Source organism: Drosophila elegans, unplaced genomic scaffold (assembly GCF_018152505.1).
Source record: "Drosophila elegans isolate 14027-0461.03 unplaced genomic scaffold, ASM1815250v1 contig_476, whole genome shotgun sequence".
Lineage (NCBI taxonomy): Eukaryota > Metazoa > Arthropoda > Insecta > Diptera > Drosophilidae > Drosophila > Drosophila elegans.
Genome location: NW_024545863.1, coordinates 22,123,216 through 22,149,999, shown reverse-complemented (window position 1 = coordinate 22,149,999; position 26,784 = coordinate 22,123,216). Strand labels below are relative to the sequence as shown.

General features: G+C 40.5%; 3 protein-coding genes across 3 annotated transcripts in view; 1 reads left to right on the top strand and 2 right to left on the bottom strand.

Moving 5' to 3' along the window:
* LOC108147172 (mucin-17) overlaps positions 1-18,293 on the bottom strand; it is a 47,617-nt gene extending 29,324 nt beyond the window's left edge. Inside the window, exons 1-2 of the mRNA XM_017273505.2 lie at positions 18,151-18,293; positions 16,729-17,508 (exon numbers count right to left, since the gene is read on the bottom strand). Coding sequence (XP_017128994.1) covers positions 16,729-16,759 — 31 coding nt within the window. The 5' untranslated portion in view covers positions 16,760-17,508; positions 18,151-18,293. The remainder of the gene's footprint in view (positions 1-16,728; positions 17,509-18,150) is intronic.
* A 414-nt stretch (positions 18,294-18,707) lies between these two features.
* On the top strand, positions 18,708-22,715 carry LOC108147244 (cullin-5). The gene is made up of 7 exons (XM_017273643.2): positions 18,708-18,814; positions 18,896-20,502; positions 20,746-20,866; positions 20,930-21,287; positions 21,350-21,528; positions 21,589-21,738; positions 21,807-22,715. Exons 1-7 carry the CDS (start codon positions 18,806-18,808, stop codon positions 21,942-21,944), a joined length of 2,562 nt encoding a protein of 853 aa, XP_017129132.1. The 5' UTR covers positions 18,708-18,805; the 3' UTR covers positions 21,945-22,715.
* Positions 22,716-22,834: 119 nt separating this feature from the next.
* Positions 22,835-26,483, bottom strand: LOC108147245 (NAD-dependent protein deacetylase Sirt7). The gene is given in 3 exon segments (XM_017273644.2): positions 22,835-23,458; positions 23,461-25,546; positions 26,110-26,483. Coding segments are annotated over 3 exon segments (2,322 nt in total). The 5' UTR covers positions 26,269-26,483; the 3' UTR covers positions 22,835-23,381.
* Positions 26,484-26,784: the final 301 nt, after the last annotated feature.

Here is a 26,784-nt window from a genome sequence, read left to right as displayed (position 1 = left end):
TTTTCTTTTATTGCTTTTTTAATCGATTATGTTGTTTACTGATGGGCACTCAAATATCCATATCTGTATTGCTTTTGCGAATAATGTTTTTCATATAATTGATTTTTAATACTTTGAGGGCAGTTTTTGGTACCCCATAATGGTACTTATCGATTCCTGCTTTATGTTAAGAAATAAATTACACAGCTCAGTGGAACGACTTCAGGGGCATTTCAAATAACCATTTGAATCCAGACAGCCCATAACCCCTTTCCCATTTTAACCCCCCCGATTATGTTCGCTCCACTTCAGAAACGGAAAAGGAATTTAACGGACAATTTTATTTTGATTTCGTTACTTTATTCTTTTGGCCAGATTGGCCCGGCCGGCGACGTGTACGTTTTATGGCCAATACGTGTTTCGCCCGACAATGAACAAAGAATTTGTTCGCCCGTCTTTTTTGCCGGTCTGTGTTTCAGTTAAGCCTCCTGCCATTTTTTGCTACTTTTTCGGCCTGACCACCATCCATTTAATATTAGAGAACGGACAGAAATCGGAAACCTTAGGGGAAACGATGGATGGAACGAATCAGACAGCCCTTTCAGCAATCATTCACTCAATTGATGTTTTCGAATATGCATGGTGCGACATCAAAGGCCAAAACCGATGGTCGATCATAAGGTCAAGAGGTGGTGGTTCCGCCTCCAATGGCTGTTGGTTAGAAACCACGCTTAGAGAACATCGAGCCGTGTAATTAGATTGTCACACTGAAGTGGCCGCCGTCCTCAGCCGATGTCATTTCACTTTGGCCAGAGCTATTATGCCCGCTTGACTGAATCACTCTGTTTTTACCCTTTCGAAGGGTTGTATGTTTTATATATAATGCTAAGCGCCTTAAGCTATGTTGTTTTTGAAATTTAAGAAGAACATTCTCTCAATAAAACAAGAATTTATAAGATAATGGCATTACATAGTGGAGATGATTGTTAGCTAAATAGATTTAGAAGACTTTTTGGGTTTGGTTAACATTCAGGGTGATTTAACATGAAGAACTTGTATTTTTTCTACAATTAACCTAAAGAGCATTTACTTATTCGGATAAACGTATTCTGTTTTGGTCTTTTTCCGCCGTCTGCTTTTTTCCCACACAACTCGGCTATAAAAACATTTTGTGTTTACGTACCCATTTCATGAACAAACCGCACAGAAAAAAATGGGTTCCATTGGGTCGCGTGCCTCGAGTTTTATTCTGTTTCAGAAATTCGAGCCACCGCGTTAGTGTCATATGCCACGGCATTGAGTGTAGGGGATAATCGTTGCCCGGTTATTAATTAAATGTATGCTCGAAATAAATGCAAATAATTTAAATTCTCCTCGCTCGCAAACAGCCGCAGACAACACAGCAGGTGGACACAACGGATGAGCTGGGAAAAGGAGGCTGCCAAAGGACCTGGTCCATTCATTTAGTGTGTGTACACACTCGTATTTGTGCGTATCTGCGGTATGACAAGGAGTAATTGCAAAATGCAATATGACAAACGCACAAAGATACTCGGATATATGCATTGGCGTATCTCAAACACACCTGCATAAATAAAACATGGCCTATAGACCAAAGATGATTCATACACAGGGGGGCATGGCATATCGTTTGGTTTGCTATGTAGTTATCCTTCTCATTTAAACGATACTTTATGCTGAATTTCAAAAGTTATTATCTCTCACACACAAAATGTTTTTATGAAAGCATTTTAGTTCCTAGAAATACATTAAATTTTTTAAAAAATATATTCACTTTTTATGTTTAAATTTAATGAATACTTTTTTGGTTTTAATTAGACAGAAATTTGAAAAATTTGTAATTCTAAAAAGCGTATATGGAATAAAGTATCTCTTACGATAAAAAAGATGTAGCTTTTGGAAAATGTATTACTCAATTTAAACACACTCTTCCGGCCATTTTGTGGGCAAACAAGAAATCAACAAACAGTCCATCCCCTCTTCCATAAAACATCCTGCCTGAGGACACTGGCCAATGTGCAAAGTCTCAGGAAATCTCACCTTATCTGTCTGACGGACAAAGGAAAACATTAAATATGAAATGTCGAGACGACAAATGAAAGCCAAAAAGGATATGAAAATAAATTCAAGACGATAAAATCAAAGTGTTGCAGATCAGAGACGAAGCTGAAACACAAACATATAGCAGAAACAACGAGAGAAAAGTGAAGAAAACTCAGAGTTGTCAATTATGTTTCCATTGCCAAAGGCAAATGCAATTTGAAATGAAATGAGGAATGGGGGACTTCCCAGGATACATAGTTTTAAAGTCTAATGGAAAAGTCATTACCCAGAAAACCAGAAATGGCACATTCATTTCTGACCACTACAATAAAATAGATTTAGGTGTGTTAAATTATATAGGTACAAAGATGTATTTTTCTAATTTTTTCAGGGATTTTAGAAACAACAACAAAATAAAAAAAAATGTACTAAAAATGTTTATTTACATGTACAAAAAAATGCCTTTTTCAATTTTTAAAAATATTTATATAAAATTTTCTACGAATCCAAAAATGGGAAATCTCAAAAATCCCAATTTATATCTAATTGCATAAAATGTTCAAAAACCCAGTCCTCATACATGATTTTGGCATTAATTTATCTTTCCTGCCGTCAAAATCATCAGTGTAAACTCGGACGGTACAGATTCATAATGCTGCTAAGTGTTTTGTTTATTTATCCTCTTGTGTGTGGGTCAAACTCAAAGCTTTTCTCGCACAAATTGCTTCGGCCCAAGCGATTTTGGGGCACAAAAAAGCCAAGAGGCCGCAACAATACCGAGGCAATTAGGGCGTGGTCGGTGCGCCGCTGTTGAAACTGTGCCAATACTAACAAAAACACTGCCAAAAGGAAAGAATAAGGCGCAACGCGAGGGGAGGGCGAATAGTTGCACTCGCAGCTGTTTACAAAATGTGTTTGCTTTAGCATAATATTTAGACATTTTGCGGGCAAGTGTAAGAATTGATGGCAAACAATGCGCGGATGGGCAGAAAAATAAGTCAACAGAATGCAAAAAATGTTAATTATTTGTTTGGACAAACACACATACATTGGACAAGGTGTGTATCTGAAAATTGTTGGGCCATTGTCCACAATTTGTGGCCCAACATCAAAAAGACAGGGGGAAATCAATTGAAGCGGTTTGAGTAAACATTTTACCACCCTTGTCGAGTGCCAATTAGTACTGGAATATCTAATCCGATTATCAGCAGGGTTCTCGGAGTGTCTGTCTGCCAGACAGACTGAAAAGTAGATTTTACTGAAAAGAGTTTTGTGAATAGTCCTTTAAAAGCACTTTGGTTTTTTTTATATAATACATAAAGCAACGTATGTTTTTTTCAAAACAAAACTTATTTTAAAAGCTCTGAATACGAATTTTCCCTCATTCAAAGTGCTTAAGCTGTAAACTTTTTTTAGACTACGTAAAAAATGCGTTTATTGTTTTATAGTCTGAAATAAAAATAGAGTGTAAGTTAGCCAAACATAAAATCTATTTTATTATGCATTTATAAAAACCTTTTCTTATGATAAGAAAATAAAGAATTTCGTAACCTTTTTGCTTAGTTTTCAACACAACTACCCGCATGAGACCCTTATAAATGAGTCGAAAACAAATCAAACAGTCAAAAAATGCTTACCAAACTGCTAAAAATGGTTCACACATTAAACTTGCACACCTAAACAGACTCGAAAAATGTAGGCAGATGATAGCAATTAATTGCAAGCCACCGTCAATGGGTCAGGTCAAGTGGGTGGCAGAAATCAGAGAAACAGCAGTGAGAAATGCTGACAAGCACGAAAAATTTTGTTGTAGTTGGCCTATTAAAAGTCAGCACAAAAAGAAAAACGCCGAATAGTAAACGAAAATAAAAACATTTTACAAATTTATTATTTATAATTTTGCCGAGTTTTGTGCGCTTGCCAAAAATACATTTCGATATCGGTCCATTCATGCATGGTGCAATAAAGAGGTGAAAGCAAATAAAAGATAGAGCATATTCGTTTGAGTGAAAATAATTTGTATTCAATATTTTGTCGATATTTCCTTGTGCAAACGTATTTTTATTTAAATCTGATTTATTTTTTCTCCATATATTATTGTGTTGCTAACGCCTAATGTGTATATATTTGAGCATTGAGTTTGCGTGCTAATTGACCGACTCAACTCATAGAGCAATTCGTACTTATATTGTCTGGGTTCATTGCCACGACATGCCAAATAATCATTTATTTCGCACCGACTTGTAGCAATCAAAGTGCCAAATTATATTAGCCATTAAAACACGAAGCGAAGAAAAAGGGGAGCGTTTTGACTTTATTACAGACACTCAACAAAATTATGAGGGTACTAAAATTAAGTAGCTGTTTTGATTTGTATTTAAATGGTTATTATTGGAAATTATAAATATTAAACTTTCTTTTCAGATTATAAAATATTTTAAAGAAACTTAATGCATACATTTAAACACTCAACTTTTTACCGGTTACCGGTTATTAATATACAATAATATAATAATCATTGCATTGTTTAATAACGCAGTTTTGATCCACTTTTCCAGTGCATAACTGTTTTGGGTTTCTGAGCCTATATATATGAGGCTAATTATTTTTTTAACCCACAAATGTCAAAGCTGAAAGCCAACAAAAGCAAAAACATCAAAAACAGCTAGCATTATAACGTTGTAGCCAAAGTAATTTTTCAAAGCCTTCCACCTTAATCTTATTTTTCACCCTCTCTGCCTCTCTTTTCACCCAGAAATTTCGCCTTATTTTGCTCCTTCTTTTGGATATACACTTGCGGTCAAGATACTAGCATTGTTCTGGCTAAGGAATTAGATATATCATTTAATTTGATATTTTTACGATGGTTCAAATTCTTTAAAAATTTTTAACCAATAATTCTAGTGGTTTTTCTAAAAAACATATATTGTGAATGATTTAATCTTAACCACATTTGGTTTGTGTATCTTTCTGTTTTGTATTATATTATATATTATTTAAGATGTTTAAGAGGATCCCAGTAAAATCAAATACATTTCGTAGCACTTTTAACCACCATAATTTTGTGAGTGCCAACCTTTAGGGCCATTATTTTGACCACAACTGTATACACATTCATTTTATGGCCATTTGTGGCTGGCTGTTCGTTTGACTGTCTGTTGGTGGGTCCGTCCGTCCAACCGGGTGGTTCTGCTCCGTTGACCGACAGCATAGTGGTTGAAAGGAGCGGGGAACCCAGGGCGGGGAATGGGAATGGAAGTTGGTCGGTTCGCCCAGTTGGTTGCGCTTTGATTGCTTTGTGTCGTTCTCTGGGGCCAAATGGCTGAACCGAAATGTGCTGAGTTCAGTTGAGTTGAGTGACTGCCAGACCGCCAAAGTCCCCGAGTTATAGCCCCTCTTCTTCCTAGAGTGTGTGCATTACGTAGGAAATTAGTTTTAATCCACTTCCTCGTCTCCCGTCGTCTTGGCCAAGTTTTTAGGATGCCATTTTATGTGGCCGTCGTCCTTTAAAAATTGCTTCATAAATAAATAACAAGACATCAAGGACTTTTGGCCAAGGATACTCGCTTCTTCGTCAATTAGTCTGTCACGTTCATGTTGTACATCATTTGAAAATCTCTTTCTTGACTTGACGCCATCTCCTTAGCATAATTACTTGGGTTTATGGCCACAAGTATGCCCCTCGTTTTACCCCAATTAAATGTTAAGTAACCCCAAAAGGTCGTTAAACTTGAGGTACAGATAATTTGCTTCAGAAATCATCAGGAACTTGGGCTCCACACTATTGTGGCTAAAAACTTGTTACCAACTTTCATAGGCATATCCAGAAACATTCAGCTACCTTTTTACTGGCACGTAATTATGAGAGTTATTTACCTGGAATGACAAAACAAAAAGAAATATGATTAGCACGGGGAAATAAACGCAAATAGCATAGTCTGTTAATTAACATATAACGGTTTTGTTAACAACGATTGTATAAGACAACAAGGAAAAATTATGTAGATCATGACACCCACTTTTCCATTGTTCTTGGAGATCAAAAGGTCACGGCAAAAGCCAATCTTTATAAAATGTCTGTTTTAGTTTAGGTGTATTTATTTAAAGGTTTTATTTTGTTGCATCATAAGTAAATGGCTTAACACAAAAAGAGAAATGACATGGATACTATCTTATATCTATTTTGTAACCAACAAATGACTGAAATAAACATCGCGGAATGATTTACCAGTCTATCGATCAATCTTCTGATTTATTTGAGTTTTTCGATTCCCTTATGAGCTGGGGAAATGTTTCCACATTAAATGTGAAATAACTTTACCCATCAATACCAAACACTTTACAAAGAGAGCAGGTAGCTAAATGAGGTTCTTTTAACAGAGAATGAAGTATTCTTAAAAGTGAGGCAAATTACCTTTTTAGATGCGCTTCGGCATCGGTCAATTGCCTTCCACAGACTGGAAAAGAGAGGAAAGAAGGGTCTTTGTGTGTGCTTGCGTATTTGTTTGAGCGGACCTGCGAAGGTGGTCCAGTAAACATAACCTCATCGCAGGTTTATCTGTCAATCTCTCGCTGCCTCAGCTCCATCTCTCCATCTCGCTCTATCCCGTTTTACCTATGCAAACACAATGAGCGGCCGAATGACAGATACACACACACACACAAGTTCATAGAATAAAGAAGAGCAAGAAGAGGAAAATAAGAAGAAGCAAGAACAATGGAAATATATCTCAGGTTGTGTGTGACGACAACTAATGGATGAGCTTTGCTCCCGCTCTGCCTCCCTCTTTTGCGCCTCCTCGCTCTTTTGCTCTCTTTTAAGACCCCACTCCTCCCCCCGCGTGCATTTGTTGCTGGCGATTGGCGAAATTCAGTTTGAAATTCCGTTTCCATGCGAAGCACATGCAGAGTGAGCGGAGATACATGAACACATACGTACTCACAGAAACATTCCCATACAGTGGCCTCCCGGAAATGAGCAGATACCGATTGATTTTACTATATTAAATTATTTATTGGTATATTACCTTCGGAAAAAATGGAAAGAAATCATAAAAAGCTTTTCAAAGCTATGAATAAAAAAATTATATTGATTTGCAATATTGATTGAAAAAAGAGAGTTTGACTATTCAAATTCGACTTCTTTTAGAGTAGCATTTACCAAACAATTTAATGTGAAATATATATATTTTAATAGTTTAATAAAAATAAATATATAAATTTTAAGGAAATATTTAAATAATCGGTTTAAAATGAGTTTCAAACTATAAGTTTCACAATAACTTCCCAATTTAAAGCCTACTATGAAAATAAGGAAACGGGCACCAACATTTAAAATACGCTTTTAAAACTGCAGAATCTCAAGTTAACATTTAAGTTTCTTGTTAAAAAAGTTATTTAATAATCGAAAACCCAATCGATCTACATATAAAAGCAATTACTGTGGTATTGTTGCTGATTGAAATTCTGTGATTTGTGTTGAGTGGCCAAATAAAGTTAGCACCACCCATGGAGTTGCAGTCCAATCTCCACTGACTTCATCTTCACTGTATGGCCCCATATAGACATCTTGCAATTATAACTTTTCCGCACTGCATCGGCAAGTCTTCTGGCAATCCCAACCATTCTATGCGTTCGATTCCTACTATCCATCCATCCATCTTCAATTTTGGCAAGTGAAGACCAACGAACGAACGAACAAAGGGTAAAACAGAATCAATCTGCAGATGGAGTGCTCAAATGTGTGTGCATGCGTTTGTTAGATACATTCTTACAACAGGTAATAGGTTGGTTACCTGGTTGCCTGGATCAAATGCTTGAAAATAACCTGGCTCAAAAGAACTCGAAATGAAGGGGCAGCGCGGAGGGAACGGTAAGTAAGTGGCTGGCCAATTTCTGTTGCTGCTGCAGTTTTTGCAGCTGCCTAACAGACGGACAAAGACGATGGATGCTACCTGTACTGCAAAAGCATCAAAACGGCATGTGATATCCTTCTAGGCATACACAGTTGTCTTCGAAAGAATAGCTCCCCAGCAAGAGATCAAGTGGGTTTTAAATGGTAAACAGGAAAATCTTGAAAGATGTCCTTTCTCTGAAGGGTTAATAAAAAATTTCCTTATTATGAGTTAAATATTTTACCACAATTCCTGAGGTCTCAGATTTGTTGATTTATTTATTAACCATATGTCGACCAAATAAATCAATTAGTGTGCATTGTCCCCCAAATCTTGATCAAATAATCCTAGAGTCTTGACCACAACTGTTGGGCAGTGTGTGTGGTGGACCTGCCATGTTTGCCCCTCTGTCAATAAACTCCGTGTTTCGTTTTCAACCCGTCGTCTCCGCGCTCCTTGTTCTTCGGTCCTTTGTTTGGTTCATTGTTCCTGATTGAACTGCTTTGGATTAGGAGGAGTTAGCTGTGCGAAATGCGAGATGCCGATATGGCCGGCAGGTATTGTTTAGATTACATGCCACCACCAACAACTGCGAACGACGGCAGATGCTTTTGTTCGACTTTGGAAGTATATTCCTCCTCCTTCCGACACATATCTTCCAGTTTTGGACTATGTTCCCTCTTTATATCGTTGCAATCATTATCGACCATTTACACGCTTTGGCTGCAGCTGCCAGGTCTTTATTATTTAGCTATTTTTGGCTTGGATTATCCGGCTGTAATTAGCAGAACCTTTAAGGGTAATTGATTGATTACTGCTCGATCTGACAGAGCGGAACGAGGGGAATTATGGCTGTCACAGGGATTAAGTAAGCCATAGATCAAGCATCAAATAATCACACTTGAGAATAACAAAGAGACAGCACTTTTTGCACCCAGTGGCCTCAAAAGGATGGCTCGTAAAATCGGTTTCAGGGTTGAGTGCTCCCCCAATCAACACTCCATAAAAGTATATCATAAAACTCAACTCTTTGCAAACATGGGGTGGAGTGGAACATCTCCAATTTCCTCAATGAAAAGTGACACCAAGTTGACAATAATTGGATTATGAAACAAACTGTTGCTGTTTGAAATGAACAATCGAGGAAGAAAGAGAAAAAAGGAACTGGAACTCGGAAACGTAATCATTCATTCATGCATGTCATCATTTATAACAGCATGAGGACTTTACCCCTTGGTCTATGCAAATGGCCCTGGGAAGTAGTATGTGGTTGGGGGTGGATGGGCGCATTGGAAAGTGGTTTGAGCTATGGAAGCAATTCACTTTCAAAGTCAGTCCACTCCGACTGGAGGCCAGGGAGCCAGCAGTCCCCGGTTGCATTTTCATTTTCCTACCCGTAATATGCAAAGTTTTCTTCAACATTGCACACAAAGTTAAGCTCCACTTTTGCTGGCCAACAACATTAAGGTCTTTGTATCTCATTCCCCCCACTTGGAACTGGGTCAACTTCCTTGGTAGTCCCCCTTGTTCGTGCCGCTTTCGATTTTGTTGCATTTCTCGGACACTAACCCTTTCTCTCCTTAAGCACGCGATCACAATTTGCCGGCATTTAGCAACTCAGACGCCTGCCAAGCGGGTGAAAACTGGACCCTCAAAGCTGTGACTCTTTGGATACAAGGAATTAGAAAGTAATTACTTCAACCTTGTTGCAATTTTTCAAGCTTGAGAATACAACTCATAATTTAACTCTTACTTCTTTAAAACTAAAACTATCAAATGCTGCAATATTTAAATTCATTCAATATGTTTGACACTTTTTCCTTGTGCAATCATTTGGTGCTGGCCACCTTTCCCTATTAACCATCTTTCGCTTCGAAAAGTTCGCGGCTGAAAAAGTTCATAACTGTCTTTAACGATCCGGACACTTGTGCAAATGTTTACCCGTTGAATTCACAATGAGGCATCCGACAGAATAAACCAAACCCGATTCAGAAGCAGAACGATTCGGTGCCGAAAACCCAGCCGAGGGGCACGAAAATTACCAAGCGTGGCGGAAGGCAAAAAGCAAACTCAAATTCGGTTTTATTATAATAACTGGCGGCCGACATAATGCTCAAACATGCATTAAATATGTACTTGAACATATCTCGGTGGAACGTGCGTGCATACTGTGCATTTCAATATTCAAAGGCTGTTGAAATTCGAATTGTGCACTGTTAGTTTTTCCCATTTATTAAGAATTTTTATTAAAAACTAATCAAACATTACCAATAAAATCATCAATTTTTGTTACATATTTCTGTTTCAATATATAGTTCTACATTTTTTTATGATGTAGCTATTTACCGAAGTAATGTTTACAAAATTTGCCATGAATGTTTCTCCGCATCGTTTCTCGCGCAGAAACGCACAAGTGGCAGGCCATGAACATTCAAAGACCATTAACCCATTAACCAGAGGAGTTCCTCTTCCCAATGTATCTACTAATGCGAATGTGAATGTCAAGTGGCATCGTACAATGCAGAAATGCAAAATGCACACATGAGCGATTCCACGTTGAAAGTGAATGACATGCAAAATGCATCCGCTGGAGTGCAGTAAGATGCCCGGGGCTCTTCCCTTTTACCCTGTTTTTGAATTTGAAAGCTCATCAGGCGGTAAAATTTCGTTAATAATGCAACCATGGGTGAGCATCGGATGTGCATTTTGTATTGTGTTTGGGCCCTGGTGTTTGTTCTTGCCTCGAAGTTTGTCAAGCAGGGTACAGATCAAGCCAATAACAACACATCATCACTTCGAATTGAAACAGGGAAAAGGCTGTAACTCCAACTGTTATTTTGTGTTCAATAGAGCTTGCGAGGGAAAGGGAAAAGGAGGATAAAAATCTGCTAATCTCACTTGACAACCAGATTATGTTCGGCGGCATATGTTTGGCTACCTTTGGGGTTGTTCCCTTGAAAGCCATGTTTGCATACATTTGCAGCGTTCATTTACAATAATCCTATTTTACACATTATTGGAGAGTGCTTTTCTAATACTGATTAACGGGAATACATTTTTTGTATCCCAATATATAACCAGTTTTGTAAGGAGAAACTATAAAATTCAATTGATTTTTAAAAAATCAAATATTTTGGTTATATATTTTGAGATCTGATATATAAAATAAAGTAACATACAACAAATACAAAATTCCTTTATATATTAGTCAGATCCAGAAGGATAGAATTTAAATCGACATTCATATATGGTGCAATAAAAACAGGAGTTTTTTATTTCAGAGGGGAAAAACAATAGCTATTTATCTGTTGGAATTAAATCACAACCGGTATAGCTTGCCTAAATTAAGAACTTTCAAAGATTTTCTTCCATAGACTCTCGAAAATACAATTATTTCCTGCAATTGTCCATTAATAACAAATAATACACAATTCTCTTAGCTTTCTGTATCTTTTTCAATCTATCACTATCCTTTTCTCACTCTTTTTCTCTAATGTAGAGAACTTGTTCGGTTGATTGCAACGTTGCCAGACTTCACAGGCAAACGTCGAAAATTAATTATGGCTCCCCACACGTACACACACACAAACACACACAAAAACAAGAGCGGAGCGATACAAAAACAACATTGAGCGGAAAGGGGGATGGGAATAAACAACATCCAACATATGCAGAGTGCAGACAGGACGACGACGATGAGGATAAGAATGAGGATGGGGCGGAAGTGGAAATGGAAGTGGCATCGGCAGAGAAGGATGTGTGGAGCAGCAGAAGTTCAAAAGTTGGGAGTTTGCGCGGCAGCCGCAAAAAAACCTGTACACAAATTATCTATAATAAAAATGCAAAACTTTCCACACGCATATATACATACATATACAAAACAGCCATATGCATGAAAATACATTGAAAAAAGGGTTGAAGAAGCGACATGTCGAAAATCAAAAACTCTCGACTCTCCAGAGAGCCAAAAAACACAGCAAGCAGCCATAACAAGCGGAGAAACAAACGGGATAACTGACAGATGAAACGCACGCGGAGAGGAAAGGTCCCTTCTGCTAGTTTGTGTGCGTGTGTGTGTGTGTTTTGGTCCTGCGAACGAAGGTGAGCAACGAGTATTGCTCTGGTTTTGGTCTGGAATTGGGATTTAGTAAGGGGTTTGGGACGTCGAAAACTTCCTTGCCGGCTCCATTCCGTATCCATTGTTCGTGCCCTGCTTGAGATCAAACCGGAATAACCCCTAATGAAAACAACACAACACTGGTTCACAACAATTGTTACCGAATCGATTAACGGGGTGTGAGATCCTAACGCACACTCAATACACAGTACCGGTTTGGAAAATTCGACCATATTTTTCTTTTATATTAAAAATTATGTAGATTCACTTCTATTGTAAGAGCAAATAATATTTTTGTTTTAATATTTTGTATGAAGCCCTTGCGAATAAGGCATGTTTTTTTGACTTCTCAAGTTTCGATAACCATAAATTTGAAAATATGAATAGTTTTTGCCGACTATAAATTTCACAGTGTACCTAAACACCCAACCACAGCTGTACGGTGTATGTCTAACTGGCGGATAGCAGCCGCATATCCGTCGCCACCATATTAGACATACGGGAGGCAAAAATAATTTATGCCCATCCTGCGTCTGACCCCCTTTTGGCACCCGTAATGACCCCAGCCACAGTTCACAGTTAGGAACCGGCAGTAGAAATTCCGGGCTGGAATGATACATGGACAAAATCGGAAATTGGTCGATTAGTCTGGGGGGAAATATATCGAATGTGCCACAACAATAAACGACATAAAGGCTGCGACATCCTGAAAAGTTCTGTATGTATTGCCTACTATTATGTGCTGTTTATTTTTTAAGATGATTCCCCTATTTTTAATTATTTATATTTTTTAAAAAAATTGTGGTTGTTTGCGATACTTATAAAAATGTTTATTTTTGAATATTATTGTTTTTAAGTACAAGAAATTAAAAGAACTTGTGGCTTGGTTGCTTCTATCGACTTCTTTTAAAAATATTTTCTATTAAAAATTAACTTTTTTGCATAGCCTACTGTTTAGCGTTTTTTGTGGATTTTTCATTTTTCACTTGGGAAATTGACTTCGCACGAGGGTTCATCTTCTGCCTGGCTCGCTCGCATGCCCATTGTTGTTATTGGCGCTAATTCCGACGTGCTCCCAAAAACAATTTCCTGAGAGCGCATTCGCGATTGTCGTCGTCGTCGTTTTCCACATCGTCTTTTGGCCACTTCGACTCGCCCCGATTTTTTAATAGATAGATACACATCGCAGCCAGCGGCGCGCGATTAACCCCCAAAAAGATGTGTCAACTTTTAACTCAACCGCCAAATGACCAACCCTAAGGATTTGTCTCATTTTATCTATAATTCGATTATTTTGCTTTTAATTCTTCACAAATTTAAAGACCATATTTTTCTTTTAAAATCTTTTGATGAACAAATTTTAAATTAGTGGGAATTATTTTTTGTAATACCTTTAAATAAATAAGTAAATTTTAAGTTTTGGTGCCTACATTTTCCTTTCATCTACGTTTACAAGTTTATTCTTTCGTAGCGTTTTTGTTTTTATTTTATTTTATTTGCAGTTCCAAAAACTTGTATATTTATTAAACACAGAATACATTTTTTTAGTGTGTCTCTGAAAAGGTTTTTAATTTAAAACAAAATAGTAAACACAACAATATTAATAGATATAAACAACAAAAAACAAATTCGGCCGACAACCAGTTTTATTAACTCGGCAAAGAAAGAGTCAGACTTCAAAAAAGAGGGCAAACCGCAAGGATTCGTGTAATTTTCTGTACAAGTCTCGACGCTAGATGAGAAAACTTTCCCAGCTTTCCCAGAAATCAAAGCAATTTCATTAAGGAAAAGCGGAAAAAACGAAAATGCGAGTGCGAGGGGAGCTAATAGCCGGATGCGTTGCTTTGGTAACTTTTGCCAACTTTTTGCCGTTTCGAGATGAGGTCGCGGCTCTTTTGTGTGCCAAGATTAATGATGTGACTCGACGACGAGGATGACGATGCTTGGCATAGCGACAAGGAGGTTTTAGAGACCCTTCTATATGCTAATAAAATTTGAATTGCCCAACAGTGTTCTTGGCCTTGCCTGGCACTCGTAAATCATTGCACAAATGCGAAAAAGCCAAGAACAATTAGGCACTACAAAGAACAAATGCACTGATAACAACTCCAGTCCAGAGAAAAATTGCTGGAAAATTATCGTGAGAGAAAAAAAGACCTCGGTAGTGCTTCGCTCACAAAACTCTCAGTTGATAAGCAAATAAAATTTATAGCTAGTTTAATACTGGGCACGAGGAATAAGTTCTTATTAAGCTCTTTATAACACGAACATTTGCGCTTTTAAGCAAATACGTATATAAAGTTAAGTTTGCATATATGTATGTAACTCTGACGAGTCATCCAAAGAAGGTTGAGTCATCAAAACTAATCAAGATTTTTATTAAATATATATAGAACGTGAAATTAATGTACTACACATTTTCGTATCAACAATCTTAGTTTACTTATTCGTAAACAAAATCATTTATCCCTAAAATATGTACCAGTTTGTTTGTTTCCCTTAATTTTAAAACCACAAACAACATTTGCACTTAAAGTGAGCAACAAGTTATTGCTTATCAGTTGGTTAATCCGATATAAAACAAGCCAACATAACGAAATGTTTTACAACAACAAAGTACACAATCTGAGTAGTAACCTTGATAAGGTCTCATTTACTTATTGATTAATAAATAATTCTGAACCAAACTGTCGTCGCAGTACAATTAAACAATGTGAAAATTTAAATAGGCAACGATTCTAACGGCGCCTAATGGTCCGGAAAATCGATTTCACCTTAAACAGAATTTAATGACTCTTTGTCACGAGTCAACGCGAAGAAGACAGCGCGAAAATCGAAGCAATAAAAACAAATCGAATAAGATTCGCCGCAACGCCTACACCAAATGAATTCCAAGGGTAAACTTATGGTCCGCTTTCTAAATCGAGTTTGAACCGAAATTCCAGAGTGATTTGTCCCAGGCAATAATAATAACAATCAATCAAGCGGTAGATGGAAAACATTTCCAGTGTAAACATTGCCAACACGTCTTTGTATAACTCCGCTAACCCTCGTATCGCATGTAAACAGTGTAAATATCGATAACATTCTCAGTACTGGGTAGAAATAAGGTCAGTGTAGATTGGGAAATCGCAGCTTGTCAAGAACTATTGTAAAAATGATCTTAATAACCTTAATTGCGATCTTTTTTTCGTAGAAATATTTCATTTTCCTTATAATAATTATAGCCTGAACAGTTTTTTGTTTCAAAAAACTAGGAAAACTTATATTTATAACAAGATAAAATAAAGCGGCAGGCTTGTTACATTTATTTAAGTGGAAACGGAAGCTATTTGCGAATAAAATAGATCATAATCAAGGTGGTTTAACCTGCCTTAAACCGGTTATTAGCTGCAGTGGGAAATCACGCGAAATTTTACACAGCAATTTGGGATTCTACGCTTTATTTATTTGGGTGTTATTTGTGGCAATACCCTACAATTGTTGTAAATGCAATTGCAATAGAATATATGGACGGTTTGTCGGTAGCCACGCTTATTCATTCAATTTGCTGGCACGTTTTGTACGGGTGCATTACACACGACAACCCTGACCTACAAAAGCGGCAAATAATAAAAAAGCGACTGCAGCCCCTTGTTTTTGTTGCTGTTGTCTTTGTTTTGCATCGAAAATTGTTTGTGCTGTTTGGCTGGCGCTTGAGCAGAGTTTACATTGAATGTTATAAATAAATTAAAGGAAGGCCGGACAGTCTGAGTTTCCAAGCGCTGCACGACTAGCATTCAACGCTAATTGCAGTTGATAAGTGGACAGCATTCCTCAACGCAAAACAGCAAAGCCTAAGTCCATTATTATTTACCCAGTCCCACCATGGCAGTGAAAAATCTGTCAAAACATACTTCTCGTTGTGTAAAAAAAGATTTCTTGTTTTTTACTTGAACCTAGTATCTTATTGATCTCTAAGATTTTATGTTGAAAAAAAAAACACTTCTAGAATAGAAGCAGAAATCAAAAAAAAAAATGAACAAAGTTTTAAATATTATCAACCTTATTGTTATTCATTTGGCTTTTACCATGAAATTATTTTGTCCATAATATTTATGGCCCTGTCGAAAACAAAACACAAACAAAACAAACTTAAACTGTTGAATTTTTGGTTTTTATGGTTTTTAGTTGCTTTCTTACCAATCGCACACACACATTAAAAGAGGAGGGTTATATGAGCCACATTTACATTTGCTTAAGACAGTGACAGATACTTTCTCTTTTCCCCGCTCGAGTGATAAAATTTGTGTTAAAAATAGAATTGCGAGCGAGTGAAAAGCAAGCAAAGAAAATAGTTGTCTTGTCCTCCATTCATATTTGTAATTTAGTTTTTTTTTAAGCTATTAATTTTCAAATGCAGGTTTTTGTCACTGAACAATAACCGATTGGTTGGATTGTTGGAGATGTTTACAAAGTTCAAGTGTTTGGGAGCAGCTGCGCAGCCAGCGTTTCGAGAGAGCGCGTTTATTTTTAGCCCGAAAAACGAAGAGCAGCGAGAGCGAGAGAAAAACAGCGAGAAGAGAACATGCGCAAAGTGCATTTTAAAATCAAAATCTGATGCTGCATGCTCTCGCCCTCAAAACTCAGCGTGATTACGAGTGAGGTTTTTTCCCTTTTTAATTTTTTTCTCACCTGGTCGATCCAATGACTGTCTGCGACTCATTGGCAAAAGATTTGTGCTGCTTGTGATGTATGGTTTTTTGGGGGGTTTTAGAGACAAACGTCGGCTAATGCAATATTATGCCAAATTTGATTGCTTCATTGGTTATTTGTTGTTGTTGCTGGTTCCGTTTTTGCTGTTGCTATTGCTTATTTCCTTTTGCCGCGCTGCTTCTTACTCAATTCTATACATTCAACACACACACACACGGACATTTTTTGAATTTCATTTCACACGCGACTGTTGATTTTCTTTTTGCCCCTCTCTTTCTTTCTTTTCCTCACTCTCTGAGAACACGACAGATGTTGTTGTTGGGGGCTTTCGATTTGAGGTGTTGTGGCTGCTTCTATTGCAATTTGTGACGTGCTGTGGTGATTTGTTTGTTGCTGGCTTGTTCTTTTAAAAACGCTTTTTTAACAACACACACATAGGGAATCACTCACACTCGCACTCGGAAGCAGCCAGCGCACACAAACACACACGCACACATTCACGCTCGCGCGTCACGTCAATGAACGCAGCAGCACGTAGTTGTAGTTTTCGTCACTGAATTTCCCTTTCTACGCGCATTTTGCTGGTTAATCGAAGCACTTAATCTGCATTTGCTCATTTGAGCCTTGTTTGTTTACATTGCCGCACGGGGCTGGTGCATTTTCCTCGATTTTCTACGATTTTATTCGTTTTGCACGGCCGATTCAACGAGCGCCGCCGCCGCAAACAAAGAGAAATGGTGAATGTAGTGTGACCGCAGCCTGAATTATCAAAGATACCATTAGTATTACGGAACAATTCCACAAAGGAAAAAAGGTGAAAACTAGTGTTGCCACTTGTCTGCAAAAACGTATTTTTTCTGGTTGTAAATAAACATTGGGAATGTAATAGAAAAACGATATTCTAACGACGTAAAATATATTTTATGTAATGTAATTTAATACACTTAAATTATAATTAAAAATGATTAAATTCGATTTAAGGATCTTTTTTAAACTCTTAAATTTTGTTTGTGTTATTATTGTTTACTTGTTGCTGGTATTGGCCATTTAGGTCTGTGAGAACTAAAAATAAAATTGAGATTTCTAAAATATTAGCACAAATTAGCAAAATAATATATACGGTTAATATTTTTAATCACTAAAGCTTGCAATACTGGGGATATTTTAAAATATGGAACTAGAAGAAACGAAATAGTCTGACAACCCTGGAGAACATAAAACATACGCTCGCGCAGACATTAGGTCGGGGACGTATGCTAGAGCGAGATGGCTAGCGGCGATGGTTGCGAACACTACTTCTGTCTCACTCGCGCATGAAGAGGTAGAGAAGAAAAAAACCAAAACGAAATAGGCAAACTTGGGAATTTCACAAAACAATTGACAAGAACATTTGGCAGTTACACTTTAAACGGATCCACTTGGCTGTCGCCGATCGCGGAGCTGGGGAACTTTCCCTAATTGTTTGCGAGTTACAGCATTTCCGCAGATTTCCCGCACTTTTGCTGCATTCCGTTGATTGGGATTGTTTTTTGTTTTTATCGACTGCTACTGTCGATAGGTCGTTAGTGGAATTCGATTTTTAAGCACTTTCAGCACGCGCATTGCCCAACACTTGCCAATATTAGCAAACGAAACAGACTTTTATTCAAATATGACAAACGCAAAAAAATAATGCAAACACATCAATAAACACTATTGCGGTTACGATTTTGGGGCTTTTGAATGTAATAGACTTGTCAGAAGATATCAATTCACATTGCTCACTGCACACAGTATAATAAAATAAATAGGCAATCGGAGTTTTAAAAATAAATATTTTTTAAATAACAATTGCTGATATCTGGCTAATTAAAATATTTTCTTAAATATTATTCATTTTAAATAATTAGTGTTGAAAAGTTTGAAAATAAAAATTGAAGCGATAGGTTATTTTCAAAATCATCGCCAAAACAATTTTAAACGATAGGCTGGGCTGTATGTTTTTAGAATCTGGTATCACAACTAATATAAATGAAGTGAAGCCAGCAACAAAAACAAAGAGATTGCTACGATCAAAATGCTACGGGTAAGTGACCCGATCAGCGGGAGAACCATCAACATGCATATATACTATATACCCTGATTATATTTCTGTCCTGTGCGGCAGGCAATCGGGAAACGGGACAGGGACATCTTCGAAGAAGTTTGGCCCGACAAGAGGCGGATAGTTTTAAAGCTGCTGCGCCAGGACACGGTGTCGCAACGCGAATGGCAGGACCTGTTCTTTGGCGTCCACTTCGTTTGCCTGTGGGACGAGAAGGGCGCGGCCAAGATCTACGACTGCCTGCAGCAGGACATCGTCGAGTTCATCGTCCAGGCGCAAAGTCAAGTGCAGGCGCAGCGCGGCGAGCAGGCCCTCCTGGCCACCTACATTGTGGAGTGGCGCAAGTTCTTCACACAGTCCAACTACCTGCCGCTGCCCTTTCGCCAGCTGGAGCAGTCACCCCAGGTTAAGCCCTCCTCCAGCGGCAGTTCATCCTCTGCTTCCGCCACCGTGTCGGCATCGGGAGCGAGTACGAGTGCCGCGGCGGCAGCAGCAGCTGGCAGTTCGTGCAGCAATCAGGCAGGAAAGTCGGGGGCCTCCACCTCGTCCGCCGCCGGAGCCTCTACGTCCGCCGCCGCCGCCGCTGCTGCAGCCTCCACATCCGCCTCCACAAGCTCAGCGGCTGCAGCGGCATCGGGAAGCGGGAGCAGTAGCACCACCAGCACCAAGAAAAATCCCACGGAGGACAGCCCGGTGCGCAAACTGATGCTGGACTCGTGGAACAAGCACATCTTCCACGACATCAAGCACCGCCTGCAGGAGTCGGCCATGAAGATAGTGCACGCCGAGCGGAATGGCGATGCCTACGATGCCCAGCTGGTGGTGGGCGTGCGCGAGAGCTATGTGAATCTCTCCTCGAATGCCGAGGACAAGCTGGAGATCTACCGGGAGAACTTCGAGATGGCCTATCTAAAGGCCACCGCCGAGTTCTATCGCCTCAAGTCGGCGGAGCAGCAGCAGGAGAACGGAGTGCTGGCCTACATGAAATACGCCGACTCCAAGTTGCGGGAGGAGGAGGTGAGGGCCAAGCGTTATCTGGAGCCCAGCAGCTTCAGCATACTCACCTACACGCTGGTCAAGGTGCTAATAGTGGATCATCTCAACTCCATTATTGCCGAGTGTCCGGCTTTGATCAGGGATTATGAAACGGAGCGCTTGAATCTCATGTTCCGCCTGATGGATCGGGTGCTGCATGGCGTGGGCGTGGAGGCCATGATGGGTGACCTGCAGCGGCACATTATGTCCGCCGGACTGGCCGACATGCTGTCCGCCTCGGAGGTGATCACCCAGGACTCGGAGAAGTACGTAGAGCGGCTACTAGAGCTGTTCAACAAGTTCAGCGACCTGGTGCGCAACGCCTTCAACGACGATCCCCGCTTCCTCACAGCCCGCGACATTGCCTTCAAGACGGTGGTCAACGACACCAGCGTGTTCAAAATGGAGCTGCCCACGAGCATCGCCAATCGAGGTGTGAAATACACGGCGCCGGAGAGCAAATGCCCGGAACTGCTGGCCAACTACTGCGACATGCTGCTGCGGCGAACGCCGCTCAGCAAACGCCTCACCAGCGAGCAGATCGACGCCCGCCTCCGTGATGTCCTGCTGGTCCTCAAATACGTGAACAACAAGGACGTCTTCATGCGCTACCACAAGGTTCACTTGACGAGGCGGTAAGAAGCTATTTTAGAAATTCTTTATATTAATATATACCCCAAAAGGTTACTCAAGTTCATATCAAGTTCAAGAAAGATTTTGTATAATGAAAACGTTTTATAGGACATTCTTTATATACATCGAAAGCTCTTTGATATTTTAACACAAAAACTTGCTTTATAACAACATGATTCCATGGGCTATGAATATGTAATCTTGTTCCCATTTTACCTTTGTTTACGCTTTCCATTAAATTACAGCTTGATACTGGGCACCAGTGCGGACAGTGAGAAGGAGGAGGACATTGTGGAGTGGCTGCGCGAGGTGGGCATGCCGGCGGACTATGTAAACCGGCTAGCACGCATGTTCCAGGACATTAAGGTGGGTTCTACCAGATCATCTTCAAGTTCAGAAAATTAACATTCCTTTTTATTTAATCTGCAGGTCAGCGAAGATCTGAATACTCAATTCCGCACCTCGATAAGTCGGCACGATGCTATCAACATTAAAATACTCAACGCGGGCGCTTGGGCTCGCTGCTCGGAGCGTGTGTCAGTGTCACTGCCCATCGAGCTGGAGGACTACATACCCGATGTGGAGGAGTTCTACAAGAAGAAGCATTCCGGCCGCAAGCTGCAGTGGTATCATCACATGAGCAATGGCACCATCACCTTTGTGAATAACTTTGGGCGCTACGATCTGGATGTGACCACCTTCCAAATGGCCGTCCTGTTTGCCTGGAATCAACGGCAACACGATAAAATCTCCTACGAGAATCTTCGCCTGGCCACAGAACTGCCAGGTTAGGGTTTACTATTTATTAGCTTTGAGGCTCTGTTTCAACATTTTGTTTGTCCTTCGAAGATCCTGAACTGAGGCGTACTCTTTGGTCGCTGGTGGCGTTTCCCAAGATTAAGAAACAGATCCTGCTCATGGAACCGTCGGCCATCAGTTCGCCCAAGGATTTCGCCGAGAACACGATGTTCTATATCAATCAAGAGTTTGCCATTGTCAAGAATGGCAAGTCCCAGCGACGTGGAAAAGTGAGCACATATAATTGTTTAATTGTAGACATTTCGTAATCTGCTTTTTTATTCCCCCAGCTCAATCTCATAGGGCGCCTGCAGTTGAGCACGGAACGCTCGCAGCAGGAGGACAATCAGTCCATTGTGCAGCTGCGCATTCTGCGCACTCAAGAGGCCATCATCAAGATCATGAAAGTTCGCAAGCGGATGAACAACGCGGCGCTTCAGGTAAGTAGTTGGATTGCCTTTTAGGCCATTCAAGAGATTCAAAGTTCAATTCTATGAATCTGTTTCAGGGTGAACTCATCGATATACTGAAGAACATGTTCCTGCCGTCCAAGAAGATGATCAAGGAGCAGCTGGAGTGGCTCATCGAGCACAAGTACATGAGGCGCGACGATGACGACATTAATATGTTCATCTACGTGGCCTAAGCAGCTGCACCTGATCCCGGCTCTAGTCTCAGTCCCGTCTAAGCAATCATTCCCATTTCCATTCCCCCCCACAAAAAAAAACAACAAAAACAAAAAACAACGCTACTCAAAAAATATCGCCGCAGCGATTTTAATCTCAATGCCGACGTGCTCAAAGCACGCGCCCTATTTCTGTCTATGGAATTGGATAATTGTATTATATGGAAACGTGATTCGCTGCTGACATTGCGTCCTCAGAGCATTTAAAAGACCCATATTTCAATCGGCACCGCTTCTCGTATCCACGTCCTGTATTCATATCTGTATTTGTATTGGTATTTGTATTTGTGAAACTTTGTATTTTTATATTGGCCCACTGGCTGCTTCGGCGTAGCTCTAGGTATTATGTTTTGTGCGGTATTTGCACCCTGAAAAATCCACGCCCATGCCCACGCCCTGCCCCCGAGTAATATCGATCGATAGCGTTAATCTAATCAACCTGCTGTTTTCTATGTGTGTAGTTCTCCCTTGTTTGTTTCCGTTGCCTGGTCTTCTGTTGATTCTTGGGTATTTTGCAATGTTCCACGTGAGACTCACACACCCACGCAGGGATTGAAACCTCCTGAAGGTTGAGCGGAAGCCAATTATCCGCTTCCGGTCATTCTAAACATGGAATACGTAATCACACACAAGCACTCACACACACGCGATCGCAAAACTACAACTAAAATAGCAATACTTTAAGTTTAAGTTAATCAATAAACTTGGTTCTACACAGATAATGAAAGCGAATCGATTGCAGTTTTGATTTTTGAAGAGATTTATAGTGTTGTATTTAAATGTAATTATATTGACAACATGACGCTGGAAAGATTCGGAGTAAAAGACGACATGATTTCATTGTACCATAATGCCTTTTTTTGTTTATTTAACTTAAATATTTAAGGGCGGAAGATGGGTTGTAAGCGTGGTTATTAAAACCCTAAAATATAAAAGCAATTTAACTGATTAACTGACATAAACTGCCATACAAAGTCAAGAGTTTCACAATTGAGACACATTAAGTTACACAATTACATAATTAAATAAAAGACTTAATAAATAACTTAAAATAGACAAAAACTGAGTGACATTGACGTAGGTAAAATATAATCCTAAAAGACAAGGACACGCAGATGTGACATTAAAAAACTTGTATAAATTATGAAAACGTAACCCCAAACTATGCTAGCTGGCACTACCTTCTAAGCTATGACTTATTATCCTATAGCTAAAATACTATTGAAGCGAGCATATGTCTCGGTTAGGGCAGGTCAATTTGTTGCTCTAGATCTTGAATTATTCCTAGAAACAATCCAGTTTTCAATGATGTGCTGCCAGCTCTTCAGTAATTCGACCCACCCTAGTTTATGGGGATAGGATCACGGCCGTATAGGATTGGGTTCAGCATTTGGCGATCTACCTTCGTTTTCGTCCCTTCTTGTAGCCCTTGCCATACCATCCCGCTTGGGTGCGTGCCAGTTTCCGGGGAAACTCGTGCTCAGCTGCTGCCTTCGCTTGGCCGTTTCCGCCGCTGCGATGTGCGCCAGGGATATATTCTCGTCATAGTCATCGTCGTCGTCGGACGTTGGACAGCAATCGCAGACCACGAACCGACCGCTCCTGGCTCGTTTCTTGTGCTTGCGCTGGCTGAGGTTCCACCGCCGATAGAACTGGCACTCTAGCTCCGCATAGCGATCGAAGCAGAAGTCACAGCTGGCGGCGGATCGGTTCATCGCAAAGTTCGGGACCACCTGCGAGTTCCAGATGTTCAGATCCGCTGGCGGCGGTATCAGGATGCTGTGCAGGCCGGAGTACGCGTACTTGGCATCGTACCAGGTCGGCAGCTGGCGGAGCAACTCTTCATCGCTGTTCTGCCTTAGCAAATCCATCTGGGCCAGTTCTATTTTCTCCTCCTGCTCCTCCACCTCCTCTTCGTTCTCATTCTCTGTGGTGGAGTCGCCATCGCTCTGGACCTGAATGTTGAGCGTCTGAAAGGCAGGCGGCAGCACTAACTTGGGCTCCACAAAGGGCGTCGACAGCGGCGCTCCAATGGGCACCAGCGGTGGCAGCTGAACTGGCTCCAATCTCAGCTCAATAGGGTGCGCACTAAAACTTTTCCCATGAGTTTTTTGTATGGCGACTAGCTTGGGCAGCTCCAGGAAACCATTGTTCACCGTCTCCTCTGGTTCTTCTTTAAGGGAAAGAGGTTCGAGCTTGGGCAGCAGCTCTAGAAGATTCAACTCTTGCTTAAAATTGGTGTCCTGGCTTTCTATTTTTTCCAGTTTTACTTCAGTCTCTGTTTTAATGGATGAATCCTTAAGCTGCGTGATGGAGTCAGTCTCCGTTTTTACCTCCCCATTGGTTTCCGCCTCCTCCACCTTAATCTCCTCATCCTGGCCATTGATCACTTTGAATTTCTGACGCAGCTCCAGGTTGGTTTTGACCCTTCGTCCATTCTTGATGGGTGTGCGGATGCGAGGACCCTTTCCGATGGGCAGGTCGCTGTAGTTGTAGCTGCAGCTCTCGCTGGAGATGGTCGAGTCTTGTGTTTCCTCGGTGGTGGTGGTGAAGGCCTCCTCCTCGTCGGCGTTCTTCAGCAGTGGTTGCGTTAGCGTGTGCAGCTCCTCGGGCATCAAAAGCGAAGCATGCGCGAAAATGGGATCCTTTTCCTTAGTGTATACGGGCACTGGAATGTGTAGTAGGTGCATCAGTTGCGCCATCACCCGATCGCATTTCCCATTGATCTTGATACTGGCTATCCCGTCCTTGGGCGTCCACTGCAGGTTAACCACACAGATCTTAGCCCGCTGGCGGGCAGGTCGATCCATCTGCCACAGCCATGTGTATTTCTTGAGCACCTTGAGACTAGAGCCCAGACAGAGGATCACATCCGCCCGCTGCGCATGCGCAGTGGCTCCCGCCCAGTTCAGCGGCCACTTGACGTTCCCCCGCTCCCCGAAGTGCACAATGGTGTCGTACAGCGGCTCCGAGCAGCGGTGGCACAGGCGGTGGGTCTTGTGGCAGTAGCGGGCGGTCATCTCCGTGGTGTCGAACTGGCGCCAGTAGACGCTATTCGGTCGGCAGTTTTTGCACACCTCCACATACATGTTCCCATGGATTTCGGAAAGCGAATGCCTCGGCAGCCCGGATCGCAGGTGCAGGCCATCGCAGTTTTGGGACACCACATGATGCAGAAGTCTTCGGCGATGCAGCTCGTAGAGTGCCATGTGTGTGTAAGTGGGGTTCGCGCTCGACAGATCGTGTTCCCCGATCTCCTGGCCTTTCTGGAGCAGCGTCCAGATGCCCTGGCTGCCGCGATAGTCTGGAATCAGAGCTGCCGTACTTATCCCGGCTCCCGTATAGCAAACCAAGTGCTTGGCCTGCGAAATAATGTTGGCCAGCTGCTCCACCTTCGCCTCGATCACGTGCGGCGCATCCTCGCGTTCCACCACCCGCTCCTTGTAGATCTCCACGCGTTCCTTGCGCTTCTTCGTCGCCTTCACGATGTCCGGATGCTTCTCCAGGAACTGACTGTCGCTCGTCGAGCGCAGCGAGTCGCATTTCCGCAATATCATCGACACCTGGAATAACATTTTAAGGGTTTAGTGTTTAGAGCAAAAGGGATAGTTTGGAGTATTCCATAAGATTCATAAATCTTAGATTATCATAGATTAATAAATCTTTTTTTAAATAAGTCGTCATTTTTCCCACGGTATTAGATTGTTTTTATAATTTAAAGGGGTTTTTAATAAAAAAGTTCGTAGGTTGTTTTTGGAACACTTTACATGATATTTATAATAATATTAATAGCATAGACATCTGCCAATGATCTGGGTAATAAGTTAAATCTTTATTTTCTATGGTACTTGTATAAATAATTTTAGAAAAATCTTTAGAAAAGTTTACCATTGAAATTGCAAACTTCGGTTTGATTTGGGATTTGGTAATGACAAAGACAGCCACAAGGGATCTGCGTAATAAGTGCTTTTTGTTAAACATTAAAGAGCTAACTTATACTGATGTTTTCCAAAGATAATTGCAATATGAAAACCAAATAGTGGTCAAAATTGAAACCTTCTTTGCAAGGGTTCAAAACACACACACTAGCAGTGCGCACTCACACACACACAAGCGCAGTAATTACCCTTCGCATGGCATCCTTGCGTCGCCGCTTCTCATTGTCCTTCTTGGCAGGATTCATCTTGGCCCGTGTTATATAAGCCTGCGCCACGTCCATCTCCGGCTTCGGCTCCATCTCCATGTGCTGCTCCTGCTCCACATCCTTGACCTGATCCTGCTCCATGATCCGGCACAATTGGCAATTATGCGGGGCCTCAAATTAGTGTGCAGCGCATCCGGGAACGGTAAAGTGTGATGTGGTTTCCAGCGCAGGATATCCGCTTACATTTTATTTGCCATGTAGCTGCATGCCTCTGGCCATTGGTAATTTGCAATCCAGCGACAACTTTTGTTTTGTAAATGTTTCTTTTTTTAGGGAAAAAAAGGTAAACAACTATCGATGCGCAATCGATAGGTTTGGACTATCGATGTTGCAGGGATGCAGAGCAGTCACCATCGGGTGATTCTAAATTAATCGCACTGTTACCGTTACCAGAAATAAAAAACCGTCTCTTTCATTAATTGTTAAGTGTAGGTTAAACATATTATTTACGTTTTTATTTTTTATTTCGAAACTAAATTTAATGCTTTTTTAATTATTGTGAAATTTGTTATAAGTATTATTTGTAAAATAGAAACTCATTTTTTTTCATTAACTACAAAAATTAAATAATATTTTGTATTTAAAAAAACTGTTGTA